General features: G+C 43.9%; 1 protein-coding gene across 1 annotated transcript in view; it reads right to left on the bottom strand.

Moving 5' to 3' along the window:
* FAM20C (FAM20C golgi associated secretory pathway kinase) overlaps positions 1-23,413 on the bottom strand; it is a 59,206-nt gene that overhangs the window by 5,391 nt on the left and 30,402 nt on the right. The window contains exons 5-6 of the mRNA XM_042037560.1: positions 7,934-8,026; positions 6,078-6,193 (exon numbers count right to left, since the gene is read on the bottom strand). Coding sequence (XP_041893494.1) covers positions 6,078-6,193; positions 7,934-8,026 — 209 coding nt within the window. The remainder of the gene's footprint in view (positions 1-6,077; positions 6,194-7,933; positions 8,027-23,413) is intronic.

Genomic DNA, 23,413 nt, shown 5'->3' with positions numbered 1-23,413 from the left:
TGGTAAGGCATGAAGCTGAGAAGTCACATTGCTTCCTAATTCCCCACAAGGCCTCTAAATTCAAATATTGTTTCTGAGCTCCTCTCCCTCTGGGCAGGCTCAGTGTAAACGGGGCAGGAAGAGCTGGGAATAGCAGGAGGTGATTTTCTGCCTGCCACAGGAAGGTAAGGGGTGGGTTTGCATGGCAGTGATGCCCTGCAGCACACGGCCCTGCACGTCACTGTGACACCCCCCAGTCCAAACCGGCAGCCCAGTGGAGATGGGGCACTGCCAGCAGGAGATGGTGAGTCAGGAGGATAGGGGACAACTCTGGGGATGACAGCAGAGAGGGAGGAACAGAGCAAGCAGCTGTGTTTGAGGAAGGAGAAGTAGGGGAACATGGAGTAGCAATAAGGTCTTGTGATGCTTTTGAGTAATTAGCTACATTAGCTGGGACTGGCTGTTAACCACGGAATTACACCAAATAACCACACTATAAGGCTGATGTGATGCTCCTTGACAATCTGTCCCAGCTTCCCACTGATGTCCCAGCTTTTCCTGTTGATGGCCACCTGATCTGTCCATGAAGTTGTGATTACTTTACTCTAAGACAGCCTTTTTGCATCACTCTGCCGTGCCTGACTCACAAGGGCCACTCATCCATCCGTGCTCAGGACCAGCTGACCCAAACTGTGTTATTTATATTCACAGGGTTGGATCACAGCAGTTAAATATATCCCAGCCAAGGCCAGAAATATTTACTCTGTGGCCAAAAAGCTTGTTGACAATTACTCAAGGAAAAGAAAAGCACTTGAGGGAAGAGAAAACGAAGAACAGAAATTAAAAAAGGAAGGAAGGGATCACTCGACATATCTATACTTCTAAGTTTGCAATTTAGGTGTTTTACCAAGCAGAATATCCTCTCTTAAAAACTGTGTTTCCACTGATTTGCAGCTGCAGTGGGGCTTGCGCTTCAATTCAGCTGTCTCAGCATCACCCCCTCATCTATGGAGGGAGGGAACCATTCGGATTTATCTTGACTGCCTGAGATAACTTATCTTCCAAGGTTTCTATGACGTGGCTTGCACTGGGCAGCAGGAAGCCAGTGCTCGTTTATCTCCTGCCAAACAGTTTTGTAAAGAGCAAAAGGCCCAGCAAATGCCCCCCATGCCATTACAGCCTCTGCTGCTCACTATGTAAATCTGACCTTTCAAGAAAAAGAAGTTGTATTAAACACAGCATTTTGCTCAGTGGGAAGATAAATACTCTGTTTAATAGTTTGCTTCTGAATTTAACTTCGGGAACAATGAAACCCTGCTCTGTATTGTCAACGAAAGTAACTGGGGCTAATCACTTGACAGTAATCACACACTGGTATCCAGGTAAATCTTGAGGAGAGCTGAGGGCTGTGGCAGTGCTGGTGTTTGCTGCTGCAGAGCTGTGCAGGGAGCACGTGTGCTGCCTGCACCATGCCAGCCACTCATCCCACTCATCCCTGCCACGATCTTCCAGCTATCGATCCTCCACGGAGCCCCATCGCCAGCTCCAGGCATCCAATCCCCTGAGCAGCAGCAAGGTGTTTACTGGCATTAAGACAGAGAACTTGCAGTAAAACCATGAGTATGTTTCTCAGTGAGAAGTTACTTTCAATGGCAAATCCTTTTCTGCCAGCAGTTATTCCCCCCATGGGCTCAGACCTGTGGTACCTACTCCCCACAGCTCCTGTCCAGTTTCTGGGGATAGTGGAGGTGAAAGGATGCTTTATCTCAAGCTGCTGCTAAAGAAATTAACTGCTTTGATTGACACGGAATAGACGTCTTATTATGTCTACCCTAGTCCTTACATACCAGCAGTAAGATGCAGCAGCCTGAATTATCTGGGGAAACATTCATTTTTAAGGCTTCTTAAAAATGTAGGGAAAAAAAAGAGGCACCAAATATAGAAAACCACAGTTCTCATTTAAGACTTCAAGGTGCTGTAGCAAGGCTCTTTGAAACCTAAGTAGGTGACCCACATTCTGCACAGCAGGCTGAGGGTGAAATTCCAGCTAGAGACACAAGCCCAGCGCTTCATGGCAATCCCACGCTGAGAGCAGGGTTTGGCTTTCCGAAGCAAAAATAAGAGGGAAAGGGAAGATGAGCTCCCTACTGGAGCACAGTCCTTCTTCTCTCATTAAAATTGCCCAAACCATGTGTTCCTCTCACCAGATGAAGGTGTTCCTGCATAAGTACACCTGCAAAGGGAGCAACAGCCAGGAATTTGTGCTCCTGCAGAGTGGGCAGGAATGGCAACAGCAGCAGTGCTGGCAAACCAGGCAGGGAGGGATGTTTATACCTGCTGGAATGTTCAAATGCTGTGCATTTGCAACATGCAAAATCCTTCTTCACTAGAAATGAAAATTGTTTCCCCAAAGCAGCAGAAAGGGAAGAGAACCCCGTGTTGCAGTGTCTGATTTTCATTATCCGAGGAGGAATGGATGCGATTCGTAATGAAATGCAGGCAAAAATCATGGTCTGGTGATTGAAACTCTAACTAATTACAACAATTAAGAACCAGAGTGTCTGTGTACTCATCTGCACATTCTCTGTGCATCCTCCTGATAGCTGAACAGTAATTCTTCTCAGGAAGAACAGGAACAAGGTGGGATACCTTAAAGCAAATTGCTTGGCAGAGCAATTCTTTTATTCAGCTTTGCATGACTGTTAATAGAGGACATTTAGCAAGCCTGTGCAATTGGAGTACTGGAAAGAATCCTGAATATTTACTACAGCAATGCATCAAAAGATCTTTCATTTACCTGCTCAAAATAATAGGTAATTCAGAACCGCTATTGTACGCTGAAAGAGAAAAAAATCCATAATCCCTTGGAATTGGTTAATATGAACAAAAACATAGTGCTTACTCGCTGTGTAACATTGATTTCTTTAAGCTGCTGCCTCAATTACTTCCAAAATGAAGGCTGACATCATTAGTATGTCTCTTTTTTCCTAGCAAATTACCATTCATTTGTAAGAGTAGCAGGACTACTGCAGTCTGCCCTGCTGCAAAGGACATAAAATTAATTTAAATAATTACTGACCTAATTCCATTTCTCATGTTTAAATCCAAACTGCCTGGAAGTGCACTTTTCTGCAATCTGCTTTCTCTCTGACTGCAGCCTAATGCATCCAGTGATCTGCCTGCTCGCAGCCATTGTCACTTTTCCACGGAAGCAGGGATGCTGCTCGGCACCGTGCTCTGAAGCCACAGCTGCCTGTGGCTCCCTGGCCCTGATTTCCATGCCTGATGGGACAAGGGAGTGGCCCAGGAGTGGAAATGCAGTGAGGTTTCTTCCAACACCAGTTTGGGAGATAACACATGCTTGGACAATGCTCTTGGTGGGATCCTTGGGGTGTCCTGTGCAGGGCCAGGAACAGGACTGGATGAGCCTGATGGGCCCCTTCCAACGCAGCTGATTCCATGATCCTGTGATTGGTGAGCATCATCAATAACCACCCTCAAAGGTCCCCCTCCCAGCCTGAGGGGAACATCTTCCTATAAAATCCATTTCATTTAGTGCTCGTTTAATTTTAAGAGCTGGGTACACGTGTATGGAGAGGGATATTTTGCCAGCAGGCACCACGTGTCCCCATGACTACTAATTGTCACTGAGCACTGCTGGGGATGGAGATGCAGTGACAGAGCTACCTGAAAGGGAGTTCCAGAGGGTCTTTGGCAGCTTTATGCTGGTGCACAGCCTGGTTTGTGCATGTACCAAGAGGTCACACCTCAATTTCTCACCTTTGGAGGAAGCTCTCCCTCAAAACCGACTGACTCAGCTGCCCTCCATCTGCCAGAGGGCCAGGTCAGCCCCTCAGCCTTCCCCAGGCTCCCTGCTCCCTCTTCATCCTCAGTCCCCAGACCACAAATCTCACCCCAGTACCTCCCTCTTCCTTCTCTGCCCTCAATCTGCTGCCTGAGCTGCCTGCTGGGCTTGTGAAAGTTGCTTCTAAAAGCTTAATTTAGGATCTTTATTATTTTTTCATTAAGCATTAATTAATGTCTGCCTTTTAAGGTCAGTATGAAATACAAGACAGAGGTTGGGCACATGTTAATGAGAACCTGACTAATTAATCTGGGGACTTGTAGGGAAGAACTCTGACAAGTAACCAACGTGATTTAACCAAAGTGTATTGATTCAGGAAATGTAAAATGGAAAGAAAAATTAATTGCTTAAGCATTTTGTTCTCCAGAAAAGCCTGATTCATAGTTAATCAAATATTTTAATTGAATTTATCTGAGACCTCTAAATAAATTTGAATAAAGGATTATGCTTGGATCATCCCTTGGATGTCCAGAATTTCATAATGACAAGATAAAGATCTTCATCTGAACTGGCAGCCTTAACTCTGTGTTGCCCTGCTCTGGCTGCTGTAAGCTGCTCAGTACTTGAGAACAGTTTTGTAATTCTCAGAAATCATTCAAGTTCACCCCTAAGCCTTGAAATATAACCTGAGAAGACTAAAAATCAAGCAAACCTACTAATCCACACCTTACTTGCCAAAATAGGAATAAAATGGCTTATATTTCACATGAGCCAAAGCACTTTGTGCATCAAAAGATTTTTTTGCCCTTTTTTTGCGCATATTTGCCTACAAAAATCAAGGCAAAAAAAAGTATAGAGAGACAAAGAGGGAGGGAAAGCAATTGAGGCAAATGCAGAATGTCTGCCCACCAGGTTTGGGGAACACGTACTGTCACCATAACCATGCATGTAAAATTGGAGTGCTCAGAACACAGGGGAAAAGGAAACCTTCTGCAATTATGTAATGTATTTTACAAGTGAAGTTCCTGGAATAAATAACTGTCTGCTCAACTGTGTCCTGCAGAGCTGAACATAAATACGAAGCTAAAAATAACAGCTGTAATAATGACTTTACTGGGGATCAGAAAAGTGTGATAAACATTTTAAGAGCAAAAGCTCTGCAACGACAGGGCTCTGGTTTCTAGCTAACAGCAATAAATTACAGTTACATTGGGAGAAACTGTAATTAAGTCTTTGGATCTCGACTTTAGGGATCTGGGATAAACAGCTTCTGGCCAATCACACACAGAGCAAGGGAGAGATCTCCAGAGGTTTCTGCTCCAGATTGCCTCTTACACAAGTCACAGCCTCAGTTCAGCAAAGCACATTTGCACACAGCTGAAACAATATGAGTTAAGCTACTGGAACATGGCACTGTGCGTTAAATTGAACCTATAATCTATAAATTCTATATGTAAGAACAAACTTAAACATTATTTCTGTGCCTTAACTCAGAGCCTTAATTTCTCCATCTTGGCATCCCAGAAGCTGAACAGAGATGCTGTCACTTCTTCCCACCCTTTGCCCATTTTTCCCAATTCCAGTTGTATACTTTGGTGAGCAGGATAGGGTTTTATCTTGTGTCTGTAAAATTCCCACCTTGTGGAGCTCCATCCTTGACTGGGTCCATAAAATGTTGTGAAAGAGTGAAGAGTAAGAGAGAGTGGTATCAGCTCCTGGGTCAGCCCTCAAAGCAAGAGTGAGGACTGGGAACAATTCAGGTCACTTCTAGCCCAACAGAGAATTTGAGCTGGAAGCAGGATATATTACATATCTATTTCCTGATTTTTTTTCCAAACTCCTGTTGTAATAAAACCTGAATGACTCTGAGAAATTAGGTTTGGTCCTCCGGTCAAACCCAGAAATAAAGGCATCTGACCAACAGAAGTGACAGATCACACTGCAGTAGGAAAAAAACCCTAAATAACTAATGGGCTGGGTAATAAGGTTTTGGGTAAATGGAGAGCACCAGAAAAAATTGCCTTAGAAATTGTTCTACATAAAACATTTGTTGAATACATTGCTTTGGCAAACATAAAAGCCTCTCTCTGCGGATAATTTGTCAAGGGGAAAAGGCACTCAACTCAAAACAATAAAGTCTTCTTTGTAAGCTATGTCTCCACATCTATTTTTATTCAAAGGTCTAGAAGACAGTTTTATTAGAAATATCTGAGCAATTAAGCAATCTACACATCGTTTCCTTAAGTATGTGTTCAGCAGGATAGAAAGAATAGAGTGTTATTTCCAGGACTACCTGGTGAGATGAAAAATGTTCTCCACAGCTTCTTGTCACGAGTAACATCTCGTATTTCCCTCGTCATGTTAACCAGTCTACCTGCAACCGGGGGCACACGCCGGAAATCCAGGATCCTGCAAGAGGGAGAAAAGACATCGTTTATGTAAAGGATTAAGATGTAATGATAGTTAGAGGTTTTAGGAAGCTTCATTACACTCTGAAGGCACATTTATCCATGGTCTTTAAGGAGTATAAAGCCCATCAACTTTAAACTGGCTAATCCCTCACACAATATATTACAAAATATGTCCTGAATATGATGAGCTCTGAGTTGCCCACATAGTATGCAGTAAAATACAAGAAAACTATGGAGGGCATTGTTCCATGATAAAAATGAAGATACATATGATTCCAAAAACCAGAGACAGCAAGAATTTATTTTTTTCTACTTCATGCTACTGTATGATTGTTGTGACACGCATTTTGCTCACCAGCCTTTTAAGTGATCTGGCGAATGGGATTTCAGCCTCTTTCTCCCACAAACACCATGTAATTCTTTTGCAGACAGTCTTAGTATGTGTTTGATTTATTTCCTTCTGCTCCTCTCTGTTTTAATACCCTTATACCAACCTAAACAATCTCCCTGAGACCAAAAATTTTCCCACAGGCAAAGGCTGGGAGAAGAGCCTCTCTCCACTCCAAACTCCCCCGCCCTCGTAGATCATAAAAACCTCCCTACGAAGCATTGCTATTAGATACAGTAAAAGAGCAAAGACCCCATACAAAGTGTCCCCAGAGGCAGGATTTTTATACCCACTGTCTGCTGTTCACATTTTCTACACCGCATAGCAACTGCTTTTCCTGCTTAGTGTGTGGATATTTAACACACCCCCCATAGGAACTCCACTAATGTTTTTTTCTACAGCACCATCTGCTTAAAACAGCACTATAAAATATAAAGCAGAAGGGATCAACACCAAGGTCAACAACAATAAAATAGAGAAGATCCTTGAAGGATCTGATCAGGATTGGCTCTTACTGGCAATCCTACCCTGTGCCACCCGCTGATATGTTCCCATACCCCAGCCATCATCCTAGAAGGCAGCAACACTACACAAACCCCCAAATAACTTGTGGCCCCAAAGCTTTGAGCTTTCCAAAGGATGTTTCTTGGCCTTTCACAGTGCGAAAGATGCTTCAGTGAAATGCCATTGTTTCCAGACATACTGTTAATCACTAATTAGTAATTCCCACCCCTAACCTGGGCAGGCAGGGAGGGCTGCAGTCCTGGGGCATCCACCATCCCCTGCACTAACTCTGGAGGGGGGACATTTTCAGCAACAGGAGCATGAGATGACCACCACTGCCCTCTCCTTCCCACTAACTTGGGGCCTAAATATGCTCCTGATGTGGGACAGTCCCAGCTTTTTGCTGTGGAACCAGAACTCCCTCCCCATCTCCATTACTCCTCTCTGAATACTCACACCATTCCCCACGTGTCGCTTGGATCTCCGTGCTCTGGAGCTAATTGGGGTGAGCCAGACTCCCGTCACACTTACGTGACACGTTCCCTGGGAGATGGGTCCTCACCATATGTACTTCAAGATCACAAGGGAAATTAATTCCTCAGTTTCTCTTCAATATAACTTCTCTTTCTTTTTGAGAATTACTTATTGCCAGGTTTCTCATTCCCAGAGCAAGTCGCATTTCCTAATTATTAACCTACTCTTTCATCATCTGCCATTTCATTTATTTATGACGTTTGCCCACTTTGTTCCACTTTCCCCTTTTAAAAAGTAATTCAGGAATGGCCAAGTGCAGCAACTTATCACAATATTTCCCCTTTTCTTTTAATGCAAATCCGCTCTACTTGCCTGTCCAGATGAAATGCTGCTATTTCTGCATTATGTCTCTCATAGTCTGAGAAGTAAAAAAAGTCAGGCGGGGTTTCTTGTTCTCTGGTTTGCCTGCAAAGGAAAACAAGGGAAGAGTTTTAATGAAGGGCTAGCATTTCTAAGGAGCAGTGCTCAGTCATCAGCATGCTGTTCAGTAGTTCAGTATTGTTTGCTTAATGGAAGACCTTTAAATACCTCATTTGTGCATTATTTCCCACACAGCCTTCATTTTATCTTCTTTTTTAAACTACTCTAACAAAAAATAGGAATTCAAGACTTGTGCAGGCAGTCTGCTGTCACAAAGCTGTTCCACTCAAAACTCTCCTCTATTTAACAAGACCTGTTTTATCACTCTCAAACATTTCATTAGCAATAGCGGTGAAGACAATGTCATTTCATTAAATTATCATTAACTGTAATTATGAAATTTCCAAAAGTAATAACATTTTTCTTTCATCTTTGGCAGCCATGCAGCTCTTGGAATATGCCTCTCCCTTTGTATTACTTAGAGCCAAAAGTGACATGTTTTTCTCATTTCAGAAGGAACAGGATCATTGCAGTTTGATGGCCACAACACTTGTCATGTTTCAAAGAACATTAACAAGACTGTGCTTGAGAGAGGATGCAGAATTTGATGTTTCTTAAATTTAAGAACAAATAAAAAATGTCATTCTGATAGGAAGGCTGGAAATAGGAAGGCTAAAGCTTCCATAGCACACTACATAGAAAATACGAAGACAGGAGCAAATCTTTCTCTCACTTCAGGCAACTTCCAGTCCTTCTGGATGGAGCACAACTCAAGCAGCTGACCAGTGCCATGTCTGGGCTGCACCTCAACCTGTGTAATGCCCTGTTTTGAAGTCTTCAGCAGGAGATAAGCACAGCAAAGCTGCCTGCAGAGCATCTGCAAGGGAGGACAGCTCTCCAGAAGAGGAAAACAAAGTTCCTTCTCATTGCCCACTGTCACAGGTGGCCCAGATGACAGCTCATGCGTCACTCGTGCTGCACACTGGCAATTAAAATACAGCTTCTGCACGGGGACCTTGGTGCATGAGAGGCTTTGGGGTGGTGCTGGTGCAGAGCTCAAACCTCCGCAGAAGTCCTAATTTTGGGTTTGCTGGGGACCTGAAGCTGTGTCCACCCACTACTGTGACTACCAGGGCTGGTGTCTGCCCACAGGCCCTGGCAGGGCTCTCCAGGCTGCTGGAGAAAAGAGAAAAATCTTGTGGTTTTCTGCTGTATGAAGAGTTTGCTGTGCACCCAGCAGGGTTTGAAAGCCTGATATCCTTTCTCAGACATTCCTTTTTATATTTATCTCTTGGCAAGGTACTCTATCTTGCCCTAAATGATGAAAAACATCAAGGTATTTGACTCATGTCCAATAGAACTCAAGGTCAGAGCAGCCTTAAACACCCCAGTGACGCTCTGGCCGAAACAGCACTGACCACTGTCACAGCAGTGGTCATGGAGGTGGCCAGCACTTGGCAGAAGTCCTGCTAGGGGGCTGCTGTGGCCACAAAGGGTTCACAAGGACACAAGCTAAAAGCGAGCCTGGAATGAAATAAAAACCAGTATTTTGCTTTGTCTCCATAAGAAATGCAAAAGGGCAAGGAGCACACCCAGGAAGAGGAATGGGGGAGAGCAGAACCTCTGGCACTTCACACAATGCACTACGCAGTCAAGACAAGAGTTAGGAGAGCTGCAACCTCATTGTGCATATTCCCCTAAAAAATGAAGGAATGAGCTCTGAATATGAATTCAAAGAAAAAAAAGATTAACCTATTTCTGCCGGACATAAAATTACACATTTGCATGAAACCTTCCCTCCTCCCCCGATTTTAAAAGAGTTGATTTCTTCAATAAATCCTCACCCCAAGATTTTGCAAACTTTATGCACATCAAGCTGGTAAGTTGCAGAAAATATTACTAATTAGCTAATCAATGCCATCTGCTTTTTATCTCCCAAAGACCGTAAAAGAAACCACGGCTGTTCCTTTACGAGAAAACCTTGCTCCAGAAAATCAGACTTAACTGAGGGCTGGATCTCAGCCTTGCAAGCACAGCCCTGCCCCAGCCCAGCCTGTGCTCCCTTTCCCTCTTCCCGGTGCTCCCTGCCACCCCGGGAATGGCTGCGGATATTTTTTGGCTGGGAGCAAGTTCAGGTGCCCTGCAGGCTCAGACTTGTTTGTACATATCTTTCTGCTGTCATAATGTATTATTAAGTGGCAGCACACCCTCCTACAAAAACCATGAAATTGGTTGCCCTAAAACCTTCAAAAACGGACACCAAATCCACAGTGCAATCTAGAATGGAAACCCCAGTACTTTTTGAACCTGATGACACATCATGACACAAACTCCCAAGTTTCTTTGGTGCTTCAGGTGCTCCCCAGCCACTTTTCACATGGTCCATGCTCATGCCAAACGCATGGCACCCACTTCTCTGCCTCTTGAAAATGCCCTGTTACTCAGAATGTAGACTGGAAGGAGGATTTACCACCCTCCCCAGATACTTTACATTCCTTATGCTCCTCTGCAGAGCTCTACACAACTGAGACGTGGCAGGTCCAGACATGAAACCCTCTCCTGAAATAACCTTGAAAAATCCTTTCTGCTGACTTACTCCAATCTTCCACAGATACAACAGAAACCTGGTTCCTTGGATCTGACATTAAACAGACAGATTTTTATTCAAGCAGACATTTATTTTTAATATGATGTCTGCAGCAGTACCTAAAGAGGTTCCTTGGGAATTCCCCAGCCGGAGCAAGCTGCCATACCACCAGCAAACACTAACACGTGTGGATCATAGCCCAAGGTACACAACTGAACTTACAAAGCCACAGGAGCCTCACAGAGCTCTGAATCAATGCCATTAACAGACTGATATGAGAAGGGCTTTAACTGTGTTAAAGGGCACCTACCTCATAATCTAGAATTTTTACTTTATCCAACTGCATTGATACATAAAAATATTTTATCCAAGTTTTATTTTTATGATATAGTTTTTTAAAAAGGTATATTTTATTTTATTTTGACTATTTTTTTTTTTTTAACTGTGCACAATCCAACCAAGCTTGTTTGGTGCTAATTCTTATTTCTTCTAATGATCCATTCTGATGTATAAGTATAGAGAGGTGGAGATCAAACTGCTCTGAGCAAGTCCAACCAGTTACTCCAGCTTTATATCATGGTAAGTGGTCCTCAGTCCCTAAGTGACAGGCTGGGACAGGGGGATGAACTCCCAGACCCTTCCAGATCAAGTAAAGCATCTTATAAAACAACACTGGAACTGATCCACCCCACAGCATGTTTTAAATTAGAATTTCATTTTAAAAGGGAAAAAAAAAACCCCTACCTACAAGTTAGTTTGGTTTTATCACCCCGTGATTGTTGAAGGTTATTGTCTAATAAAATGACACATATAATGAGATATTTGAGCAAAGAGACCAACATGCTGAGCCCTCTGCAGCAGCACACACTTCTGAGGGACAATGAATTCCAGTCTGAGCTCCTCAGTGCCAGCAGTGCCATCCCACACCGAGCAGGGACAGGTTCTGCACAGGTTGCAGACGGTGGGAGAGGATTTCTGGCAGCAGCTCGTATTTTGCAAACAGTTGGAATCTGGTGATCCTCTCTTTGGAGAAGGATTTGGCAGATATTTATAGTGGCAGGCTGGGAAGCTCTGGAGGAGAGACAGATGGAGGTCTGTTGATACTGCACACAGTTAAAAATTACACAGTGGCACCAGCCCAATTACAGCATGAGGAAAAGACAAATCAGCACGGTAACACGTGTAGGGAAGAAATAAGAACTAAGGGGAAATCAAAGCCCATGAAGACTTTCCCACCATGGCACAACTCAGAAAAAACATAGGAAGCAAAGAAGGATTTTAAACAGGACAGGGACACGTTTGTGTTGACACAAGACAAGATGCAACTGTGATCTGATCTGGTGGCTATAAAAGTGAGTCATGCTTACAAACAGAAGAGAGAAAGCTGCTCTGATAAATGAACAGTCATGAATAAATCAGCTCCTTTCTAGCTATGGTTGGGACCTGGTTTGGTGTTCAGTAGTATTTGGATAAATCAACATAGTAATTTGGGTTCAGAAATAATTGCAAAGTCTCAAGCTTCTCTTAAATATTTCTGGAAACATTTTTTTTGCCAATCACTTGATCCCCCAGCCTCAACATTAATAACTTCTCAGGACTTTTCTTTTTGCTGTTCATGAACCAAATCACCACAGGGTGACTGCAGGCTCTGCAGACTCTCTGGTATTTCAGAAAACATTATATTCTAAAAAATAAAACCTTTACCATTGAAATCTGTATTTAGTTTCCAGGATCACTAGCATACACCTGCCTAAACTACCAGGATTAATACCCACCAGGGCCATGCATTACTCGAAAGAATCCTGCTCAGTGCCAGACTTCCTCTGCTCTGGAGGGGTTCTATTATCTGTAGAGCAGCCAAAAAGCTAGAAAATAGGGCAAAGAGCCCAATGTGAGCTAAGTGTTATCCTGACAGACACATGCTGTCTTCCCATGCTGCCATCCAGAGACCTCTCTGAGACACCTCTTGTGTCAGACCCACGTCCCTGAACTAAGGAGAGGAAGTGCTGCTGGTTGGAAAACAGCTCCTTTTAAACAGGTTAGCCTCGTGTTCTGACACATAATCAGGGGAATCAGCCGCTGGGATTAGGGATGATTAGGGAGCACAACAATGAGCTTTGCTGCAGCAGGGAGCAGGTTTGCTTGGGTCAGGCCATTCTGCAGACAGAGCCCCTGCCTGACCCAGCCAGGGGAATTGGGCAGCAGCAAACTCACTAAGAGATATAAACCAGTGAGGCTTCGTAATTGCATTGGCAGGGACAGGACTAGCACTGGTAAGAGCATAATTTGGCTATCAGAACAGATAACAGAAGATTAACTGGGTCTACCCACAGCCATAGGTTGCTATTCTTCTCCTTTGGAAAGCAGCTTTCCTCTCTTCCTGTGGAGCACTTAAGGTGTTTAAATACCTGTCCTGAAGCTGAGCTGCAGGCTCAACAGTTCATATACAGCGTTACCTAAATGATAAAATACAGCTAATACAAGACTAAAAGGATAGTTAATGCAAGACTAAAAGGTGTCCACTCAGCAGATTGCTGCTGTTTCAATGATTTTATGGCCTGGAAAGGACTCGGGGATTTTTTGCATCTGGAAGCTCCACAGGCAGCCCCTTGATCCAGCACACCACTGAAGCACAGATGATGCTCCATCAATTCCAGAGAGCCCTTCTTCCAACACAGACAGGCATGAAATCTCCCAAGCCCTCACTGATGAACTTCTTCTTTGTACTAATGGGAATCTCAGACTGAAAGTCCGGTGTCTGCTTGCAAGATTTTCTCCCTCCCTCCCTCCCCTCCATGCAACACTTAGGTCAAATTGGATTGTGCAGCAGGGGGATCTAGAGTGCCCCGAGATCATCTAAAGCTTATTATTCTAAGGGAAGGAGGCAGCCCATGGAAAAAAAAGGTGTCTCTGAGGCAGCTGCAGTCCTTAGGAGGGCAAACTGAGATTTTGCATGCAGAGTTGTATCATCTGGGAGGGTTTTCAATGCACTTGGCACCGGTTAGACCAGGTGGAAAAAATGCCATTTAATTTTATAATACATTTTAATGGCTTACTAAGTCCTCAGGAAGAGAAATGATGCTGCTAATGCAGCTCCATCTACAGTAGCAGAGATATCTGGTGCCTATTTCTGACTCCTTATGGAGTCTTGGCAGCTGATGGCTCCGGCTTTATCAAAGCATTTGCTACAAAGAGCACTCCCAGGGACGATAGGAGCTGTTTACAAGAGCAGAATATGGGCCAGAAAATGAGTGGCCAACACAGGAATGCAAAGACATGCAATTTGAGTGGTACAGAAAGGATGTTTGGCCCATTCCACTGCTATCAACCAAATGACAATATGGGCCCCTGCAGGATATTCAGGCTTCTCCAGTATAAGTACCAGCTCCACAGCTCGAAAAAATGAGAGAATATTTACTGTGGCAGAGAGACAGAAATCCGCACGGGGATGTGATAGCAACAGGAATAATTAGCAAACTGCCAAAAGGATAAATACCCAGATCATGCTCTTGAGTGCCAGCCCCGGAGTGCTTTTCTCCTGAGCAGACGGAGAGAGCTTGACAACAGCACATGCTCAAGGACCAGTCAGCTTAATATAAATCACAAACTTCTTATGCAGAGAATGACAATAAGCTTTGGAAAGCACATTTGTGTATATAAATATCTTGTTACCTGGCATAGAAGGACAGTGGGGGGAAGAGGGAGAGAAAATCCACAAGGAAGCAGCGTTATTAAGGTGAGTTTACTTTTGTGAAAGCAAAAGGAGGCTCAGGAGGTCACCTAGCCCATTCCCAGGCCCCAGGGCAAGATCAGCTAGAACTAAACCATTCTTGACAGACATTGCTCTAATGTGATCTTCAAAACGTCCTTTTGTGATCCCATGGCTACAGGCTCTCATCCTAGTCCACATGTGCTGCCTTCCTCCCCTGCTTATTTCCAGTCTTGCTCTTTCTCCTCGCTCCATGAGCAGGACAAAACCATCCCAGAGACACCTGCTGCAGTTGATGTGTGTGCCTTTTTGAGGGGTGATACATGTGACAAACACACCAGAACAACTGGCTCCCGTTCCTGAAAAGAGCATCCCCAAGCCAAGACCTGGGAACGAAGCCTTAATGCCTTGAGACTGCAGATTCCTCAGCTCAGAAGTGCCTTCTTTACTCAGCACAATTAATTTATTTTTAATTCATTAAAAAAAGCCTATTTTAGACTTTGCCATTAAAACCAACACTGTTGCTAGAAGTCAAAGAAGCAACCTCTAATTCCTCTACACAGGTCAGGGCATTTGTGAAAAGGTTGTGCAAAGTCAGTCCCTTGCTGGGAGCAGCACCAGTGGAAGGTTCCTGCCATGCCATGCACTAGATGCATACATATATATATATATATATATATATATAAAAGCAGATTTTCACCTGAGCAAAACATTGAGTTACCACTCCTGCCTACACAAGCAGATATGATATGAAGGGATGAATAATCAGGGCAAATATATGATTCAAGAATATGAAAAATTCATTTTATTCTCCACTAAACTATAAAAATAATAATACACCCAGACATTTTCCTCTTTTTTGGGGGATTTTCTGTTTCTTTTAGTGGTATTAATATCTCTAAATGCACCTTCTCTATACTGTTGCCTTTACTGACATTGTGCTGACAGTAAAGTCAAGGCATAATCTCACCAATCATCATTTCATTGTCTACCAGCTCAGAAGAATAGCTCTTTTTTCATTCATTCTTTTGTGCTTTCAAATGCATAAGACATGAAGAGAATCTTTGATCAGCACAAAGCACATAAGAGTTTGATCAACTGGGAAAATTTCCTCCAGCAGTTCAGAATATTACTTCCAGCTCTGCCCAGTAAGTAGCTGACTGTCACCATGGGAAAAGCAAATGGGAAAAAAAATCCCTTACTGTAAGCACATTTGTCAGGATGTGTTCCCCACCCGCGCTTTTTGGTGTGACAGCCGCCGGTCCCCTTCGTGTCCCCTGGGAACGTGGCTGAGGACATGGGGTGTGCTGGGTGCTGAGCTCTCAGCCTGGGCAGAGCTGAGACTCACAGGCTAGTTGTTATTCTTATTCTTGTAATTGTTTTATACTGTTATTTAGGAGGTGGCTGTAAAGAAAGCCGAATGAAATGCTGTTACGGAGCAGGTAAGCCCTACAAAACCAGAGAGATGAGCTCCAGTGCTACCCAGCTCCAGGTGGGTGTACAGAGAGGCATTTAATGTATAACCCAGCACACACAGCAATAGCTAACACTGCCTGCTGTGGTTTGGACATGATGTGACCCGACACGTAGGATCATTCTCAGTAATATTTGCCTGTATTTCCCCTGCACACATCCGTGAGGTGCTACAAGGGTGTTTTATGCCTTTCTTTAAGGAATCTTGAAATTTTAGAGGCAGGCAGTGTTAGAAAGCACACAAGTTTAAAAAACACTTGAGGTAAGATGAGTTTTTCCAGTGTTATGGGGCAGATCTCAGTTATCATGCAAAAGCAGCCCCACTGGATGCTGGGGTAAAGGAAATAAAGATGCTTTTCACAATTGCTGTAGTGAGCTCTGTCCAGGGCTGCTTCTGCTGTAAGCAGCGACAGGCAGGGCTGCTTTTTGGCCAGCAGTGGGGACTGAAGTGTGTATTTCAAAAATCAGAATCTCAGGTCTTCACACCCTGATTTAGAGAAGCCTCCCCCTGCCCAGGAGGGTTACAATCCTTTCTGGAGTGCTGACTGCACAGGAGGCAGCACCCATAAATTACAGGGGTGCAAAGGTGGGACTCTGGCTGCAAACTCATCTTTGTCTCCCCTCTTGAGATGCTGGTGGGAAGAGGGAATGTAGAGAACAGACAAACACTGATGCCACAGTGGCTAAGTGGCAGTGCTTGTTGAGTAAAAATGTTTTTCCATCATCCAGAACAAGCAGGGCTTGTACAGAAAAACAAATGAGTCACAGTGTGAAAAGAAAGGCAAGCTCTGGGAAGCTCCTGTCACTAATTTACTTTGCAGATAAAAAAAAAAAAATTCTTGACCCAGAAATACGGTTTGGTTCATCCTTGAGATAGAAACCTGACTTGACATACAGGAATTGAAAGATTAAAAGGTACTTGACAGCCCAGCAAAAGAGTTCCCAGTGCCAATGTTAATATGGTCAATGCTGTTGTCACAGCAGGGAGAAAAAAGCCTCACAGCAATTAAAAAAGCAGGAAGATGTCATTAATGAGGTGTTGCAGTGATATTTTGTGCCTTTTTTAAGGCATCTTCATTAAGAAATTATATCACCATGAATACTTTCTGTCCCTGCATGGCCTAGGTTCTTTTGTGCTCTTAAGCAAGCAGTGTGAGCATTTTTGCCATGCCAAGCCCATGATATCTGTCATCTTTCCCCTTGATTTATCCCTTTGAGGCTCCACTGTACATTGTCTGCTTGCCACAAATTGCAAACAAGAAAAATGATACAGCTGCAAAAACTATTTTTGAAAAACCATCAAGAGCAAACAGAGCTCCATGTGAGCCCAGTCACCTGCAGCCTCCCTTCAGGAAAAAGACTGCAGAGTATTTTCTACAGAGGCTTTTCAATATATAACACTTCTAGAGGTCTGAGAGCACAGGAGGAAAAAATATGTGTAAAATTAGAAGTCTGAAGCATTTCTTCAGCCCTGAGAATGTTATTTAATATGTCTGGGGTCATTAAGGGTAGGGATTTAATGGAACAATAACATTAAACATATTAGAAGCATAGCAGAGCTCAAATTTCTTTCAGCTTTTTGGATTTTTTCTTCTCACTGTACGTGATGTACGTGTCTATTGAAATTCCTGGGTTCACAATAGGTTTGTAGGAAAAAGTAATTACTGTGAGTCTGATGTATTGATACATAATTTCTTCCTTTTTATTCATGAGTTTCCTTGCTATCATTACGAGAACCATGAACACTAGCAAGTTTGTCCTCAAAATCTCCCAGGAAGCAGGAAAATATTAGCCCCGTTTTTCAGCAAAAGCTGCAAAAACATGGAGCTATTACAGATTCAGCTCTGCCCTAAGCGAAGCACTCGAGCCTCATTAAGCACATGCTTAACTTTGGGCACACATATAGCCAGTGAACTATGTGTGTCCTTGACAGTCAAGCACAGACTTAATCCTTCCTCGGAGCTGTTTTGTGCTCAGCACTTTGCAAGAACAAGCCTGTGATCAGCACCAGATCCCCGCAGCAGCTCTGGCCACTCACCCTGGCCACTGCCAGACTCAGAGCTGGTTTTTCTCCTTCTTCTTTCCACCCATGACAACAACTTCTTTGGGAAAAGATCATTTCCCAAAAAGCGTTTTGTCATTCTGCCAAAAGCACAAGTCAGTTTGGCCACGGGCTTTGGTAGATCCCAGATGTCACCTTTGTGGTTGACACTGAGGCCTGCACTTCCTTGGTGAGATCCAGACTCCTTGTAATTGAATTAAGGCTCAAATCCTGGCTTTCAGTGTGTCTCCGGCCCCACACAGGCAAACACAAAGAGATCTAGAACGGCTCAAACAACTTCTGTGAGCTCTTGTGTTCCTGAAATGCCTTTTGAGCTGTGCCAGGTAGAGGAATGTGCTGAGGGGCCACAGGGCAGTATGAACAACTTGTATGAGCACAATGTACAAGCCCAATGTTCTCCTCTCCAGGCCAAAAGTTGTCTGAACTTTGTATGGACACCACTAGAAGCACCACAGTGTTTGCACTCTGTATTCAGCACATTTGGCCCAGGCTCCCTCTTCAAATTTGCAGTTTAGAGTTTGAATTTCTGCATCCCCTGCCCTCTCTCTCTCTCATGAAGTGTTGCAATTCTTACAGTTCTTAATGTTCTAGATGAATTATTGAGAGTTGGCTTTTGCCTTATGTTGTATGGACTATGAATTAATCATGAGTTCTAACACTGCATGGTCAGAGCTGTTGCTGGGGTGCTCTGGGTGTGGGTTGGTTTTTACAGGGGCTGGATGATCTGTGTGCTGTAACATCAGTTCTGTGGGGTGTGCAAAGGGCCGGGCTGTTGTCAGCCAGACTTGGAAGGCACCACCACAAAAGTGTTATAAACATATATTGTAATATTGGCTTCTCGCAAGTATTAAGGTAGATATTATATAATGTTAGAAATGCTTTTGCTGTGTGGATGTAGTTTTCTTTCTTTTTAGCAAGACTTTAGCAAATGTGAGCGAGTAAGAGAACCTCCAAGCGAACAGAGGATGAGGCCCAAGAGCAGCTAATCAACACTGCCCGGAGAACAAAGGGGCCCAAAGTGGCTAATCACCACTCTGCCCAGGGGGAAAAGAGGCCCAAAAACTGCCATCAACCCTGACTGTCTGGGGTATTAAGAGGCCGACTCAACTATCAACTCGCACCTGGCGAGCCCAAGGCCAAGAATCAAAAGAAATAAAACCACAAGGCAGAAGAATACGCATGCTCTACAAAGGCGGGACCAAGGAGTGGCCACGCAGAACAGCTCCGGGAAAAGTTTGAATATGCATAAAGAACAGACAGTAAAAATGGTATGAAAAGGACTCACCTTGAGCATCAGGTGTGCTCTTGGCAGAGCGCCAAGGCACCCGGCCATTACCTCCTTGCTTTATTTTATGTGTCTCTTATTGTGTTTTTATTAAACTTTTTAAATTCTCATAGGAGAGTGGACCTCGTTTTTCACAAAAGGAATGGGACTCCAACCAGTGAGGACCCTGAGGGCCACAGCACCAGGAAAGCAGGGCTCCCAAAAGATTGACGAGGGGGCGAAACTATGCAAAACAGGAATTAAATACGCATCCAGCTGAGGCAACCACAAGGGTATAAATTCTGTGGGCGAGCCTCTGGCACCCAGCCGCAGTCCCAGCGCTGTCTCCTTTTGCTTTGCTGTTTTTATTGAGTCCTCAATAAATTTTAATAACTCATTTCCATATCGGATCTGGGTCGTTTATAACATTAAGCTCGTATAACAGGTATAAAACCTATGGCTTGGGGGAATAAATAAAAGGCTCTGGCTATAAAAGTGAAAAATCCTTTGAGATTTCACTGTTTTGTGTCTTGGCTGACCTATATATCTGCATTTGTACAGGGGAGCTGTGCTCCCCCAAGGAGCCCAAAGCAGTCACCATGCTAATTTAGGGCATGCTCCCTGCTCCCTTCCCACCTGCCCACGCAGAAGTTCAAACACTTTTGGCTTTATATTTCCAGTTTACCATGCAGGAGCTACTGGATACTGAACTGCACTGAGTTAAGTGGCCAAGACTTTGCAGATAAACAACTACCATCAAAACAGGACAGAGCCTACATCGTGTGTGGACCAATACATTAAAAAAAGAGCATGAAATTCTTATTTGTAGAGCTGCTACACCAGCTATGCATGTCAAAGTTTCAGTACAAAATGAGAAATAGGGGGTCAGAGCATCTTGTGCAACCTCCTCCTGCAAACCCCAGACCTCCTGAGTGCCAGCAGACAGCTCAGCTCCAGCTCCCACACATCATTTCCCCCAGAAATGTCCCACAGAGGGGCCAGAGGATGCACTGGTGCCCAGTCATTCTGCCTGCCAGAGGGGACTTTCACCCATAGAACCACAAGTTTTGCTTTTCAAGCTTTCTTCAATCCCAAATCCTGAGAATCTTCTGTAATTTTGCCACCAAGGACAGCAGGAACGTGGTTACTGCGAGATAATTGCTCTCCACGACTGAGTGTTTGTAATTTGTCAGAGGTGGGATTCCCAGTAAAGCACAGGCACCCCTGAACTCGCCTCCCTGCTGCTGTTAACATTCTTTAACTTGTGGCCAAGGGTGATGTGCCTCTCTGAGCTGGAAAGGAGGTGTAATTACCTCAGACTGCTTCGTGGTTATTTCATTGCTCTAATAAAGCAAACTATGCAACCTCTCTGTTTCCTCGTTTATTTTAACTCCTGTCAGCAAACAATCTCTGTGAAGAGTGCCCAACTTACTCTTTGCCCTAAGATGGTTCTGCAGCTCGTGGTAACCCCTCATTTTCTCATGTGTTTTCTTCCCAGACAGAATTTTGCCTGAACAAGGAATATGGAGCAGCACTTTGTTGCTCGCCATTCCCCAGCTGAGCTCTGGCACGGGCCCCATCCCACTGCTGTGGGATCAGTACACCTCTGAGGCTGATTTCCCCTCACTGACACATCTCCCACCTGGATTATTTCCATCTGCAGAGGGTTACATGTCTGGGAATGTGATTTGAACATTTCTCAGGGAGTTACTTACTGCCTGGAGGCTGCCAAGGTGACTTACACGTGCACCCACGAGCACTCCTGGGTGCTCCTAAAGCTCTCAAGAACTTGGGAACAGCGTTCCTCAGCCTCAGTCAGAGGATGCCTTAATTTCTCAGGTAGAACACAGGCCTGGATCATCTTAGTATTAACCCACATGTTTCACTCCCTGGCTAAATTTGAGTTATTTTACTGTATTTTCCTCAGCCTTGGTTGTTCACTTATTGCATGAGGAAGAGCATACTGGGTTGGAAGCTTTTATTAGTAGCCATTTCACAGAATAATCATGCTGTTTTACAAAACTATAAAAAATCCCCTTTACTTTCCCTCTAAACTTCTCCTCTTCCAGGCTGGAAGCCTTCCCTGCTAATCCACGCTTTATATTAAGGGCACCACATGAGTCACAAATTACACTGGAAATGACACATCAGGGTCCTTTAAGCTTGCAGCTGTCTGCATGAAGGGTGGGTTAATGCTCTGCAGCCCACAGGGAGTCACTGGGTTATTCCCAGGGGAAAATCAAACCATATTAGCATCTCTTCCCTCTCCTCCACCTCCACTGAGAAGGAGGATTTTAACCTGCTGGCCTCTATGTGGGCCCTGCTGCTGGGGAGCAGCAAATACAGTCCCTGCTTGCCACAGAGCATCATCTCTCTCCTACTTTAATCCCAGTTATGGACACAGCATTTTAGGGAAAGAAATGGAGGTGCAGGTTTTGAGGAGAATCACTTAAAATGACAGAGGATGCAGGATTTCAAAAGGGCTCAGTATTGGCCTAAACTGCTCCTCTTAAATAAATTAAAAAAAAAAAAAACCTACTGAAATCTCTGAAAAATATTCCACATGAAAAGAGAAAGAGCAGAAGGATGTTAGGGGAAGTGCTCCGTGGCACTGCAAGGGAAGGAAGGCTGTGGCTGGCCTGGCTGCTCAGGGCAATCGCTGTTTTATATAAACATCTCCCATCAAGTGCAATCGCTCGGTGAACTCCCACGCTCGAGGTGCAGAGGAATATTCACGCTTGGTGGGTTGCAAAAATGCACCCACTCAGAGCTGGAGTGGAGATAAAGAAAGGGATCTGTGTGTGTGTGTACAGGCAGACATAGGGAACACTTCCCCCTGGTGAGGCTGTGCTGAGCCAGTGCTCAATGTGACACAGGTGTGCTCCCCTGCCCCACTCTTAGACATTAGTTTCAGCTAATTTAAACTTTAAAGTCTATCTACGTTGAGGATGTTTGGTAAGATAAGGGGAGATTTCAGCAAAGTCTGTGAGGGTTGAAAATAAAAGCAGAGCTTAGAAAAAACAACATATGAAAAAAGATGCAAGAGTAGAGGACAAGAGAAGGGAGGAAAATTCTGCAGAAGATGTGCAGTAAAAGCTTTAGTGAAATGATATTGTTGCCAGTTTTTTGTTGTTTTTTTTTTTTTTGTGGAGCTGATTTATGACATGCAGCTGCTTTTCTGTAACAGTGAATGTCTGGTTACCTCTCCTTGAATTTTTAACTGTGTTTAAATGTCTACAAAATGTGCAGCTTATCTACTGTATGTACAGTGCGATAGCTGTGTGTGTGCACAGCCCACAGGAGTTTGGTTTCAGAGACAGAATGATGTTTTTCCCGAAGCCAAGGACACTTGTATTTCAGTTTTCCTACTGTGAGGATAAGTATATGGCAGAGCAAAGCGATTGTGTGATTTAACCATTGGACTTCATTGTCCCATTCCTGCAGCACTTACTGTTTTTCCTCTGGGTCTGATCCAACTTTCCTTCTACTCAGTGAAAGGTTTCTCATGAGGTCAAGGTGAACTGGATCAGGAAAGACAGAGCCAGTTCATAAACTGGGACCTGACCTGCCTGTACTCAAATTTAAAGGGCAGTGAATTCATGGGAAAAGCTCCCCGTTGACTCCAGAGGATTGTGGCACACATGCAGACTCAACCAAATAACTAAATGAGCCACCTGTGACAGCAAACACCCCCTTCTTGTCCATGCCTGGATGAGGGGGACAGAATACATAACCTCTGGTTTTAGCATTTAGTTTAAATACGTCCATGATATCCTCCACAGCTCTTGCTAGTATCAAGGCGGATAATGCAGGATTAGGCAAGAGCAGGAGTTGAAGAATCTTGAATTAATATTGGAATTTCAACTCCGTCTAAAGCACATTGTGTGTCTGACACTTTCAGGACCCGAGACACCAGATAGCAAAGAATACACAAGTCATCTTCTTGTGTTTTATTACAGGTCCCTCAAGTTCTCTCCTTAAGCAATCTCCTGTAGGCTGCTATTACCAAATGCCTGAGTAAATTCCAATAAAGTTGAGTGAAGATCTTCATTTTATAACAAATATTGGCAAGAATTAAACCTGGTTTTTAAATTTTTTTTTCCTGGGTGCTGTTTTCCATGCAGCTCACAGGCAGTGATTGTATTGACAGAACTGCTCACCAGCAATATGAATGCCAGGAAAGTATTTCAGGATTAGTTACAGACAGCCAGAGCACCTTCTGACTGAATCAGCTTACTGGTTCAAACAGGTGGAAGAGGAAACCAAAGGAAACAAAATAAAGTGTGTTCCTTGCTCACCTCCAGGAAGATGAGGAAAATGACCCAAAGGTGCAAAGA

This window comes from Corvus kubaryi, unplaced genomic scaffold, assembly GCF_017639235.1.
Source record: "Corvus kubaryi isolate FWS band 111438036 unplaced genomic scaffold, C.kubaryi_AGA036_p1.0 37387, whole genome shotgun sequence".
In the NCBI taxonomy this organism is placed as follows: Eukaryota; Metazoa; Chordata; class Aves; order Passeriformes; family Corvidae; genus Corvus; species Corvus kubaryi.
Note: the sequence above shows the minus strand (reverse complement) of the source record. Positions and strands in the feature narration are given on the sequence as shown.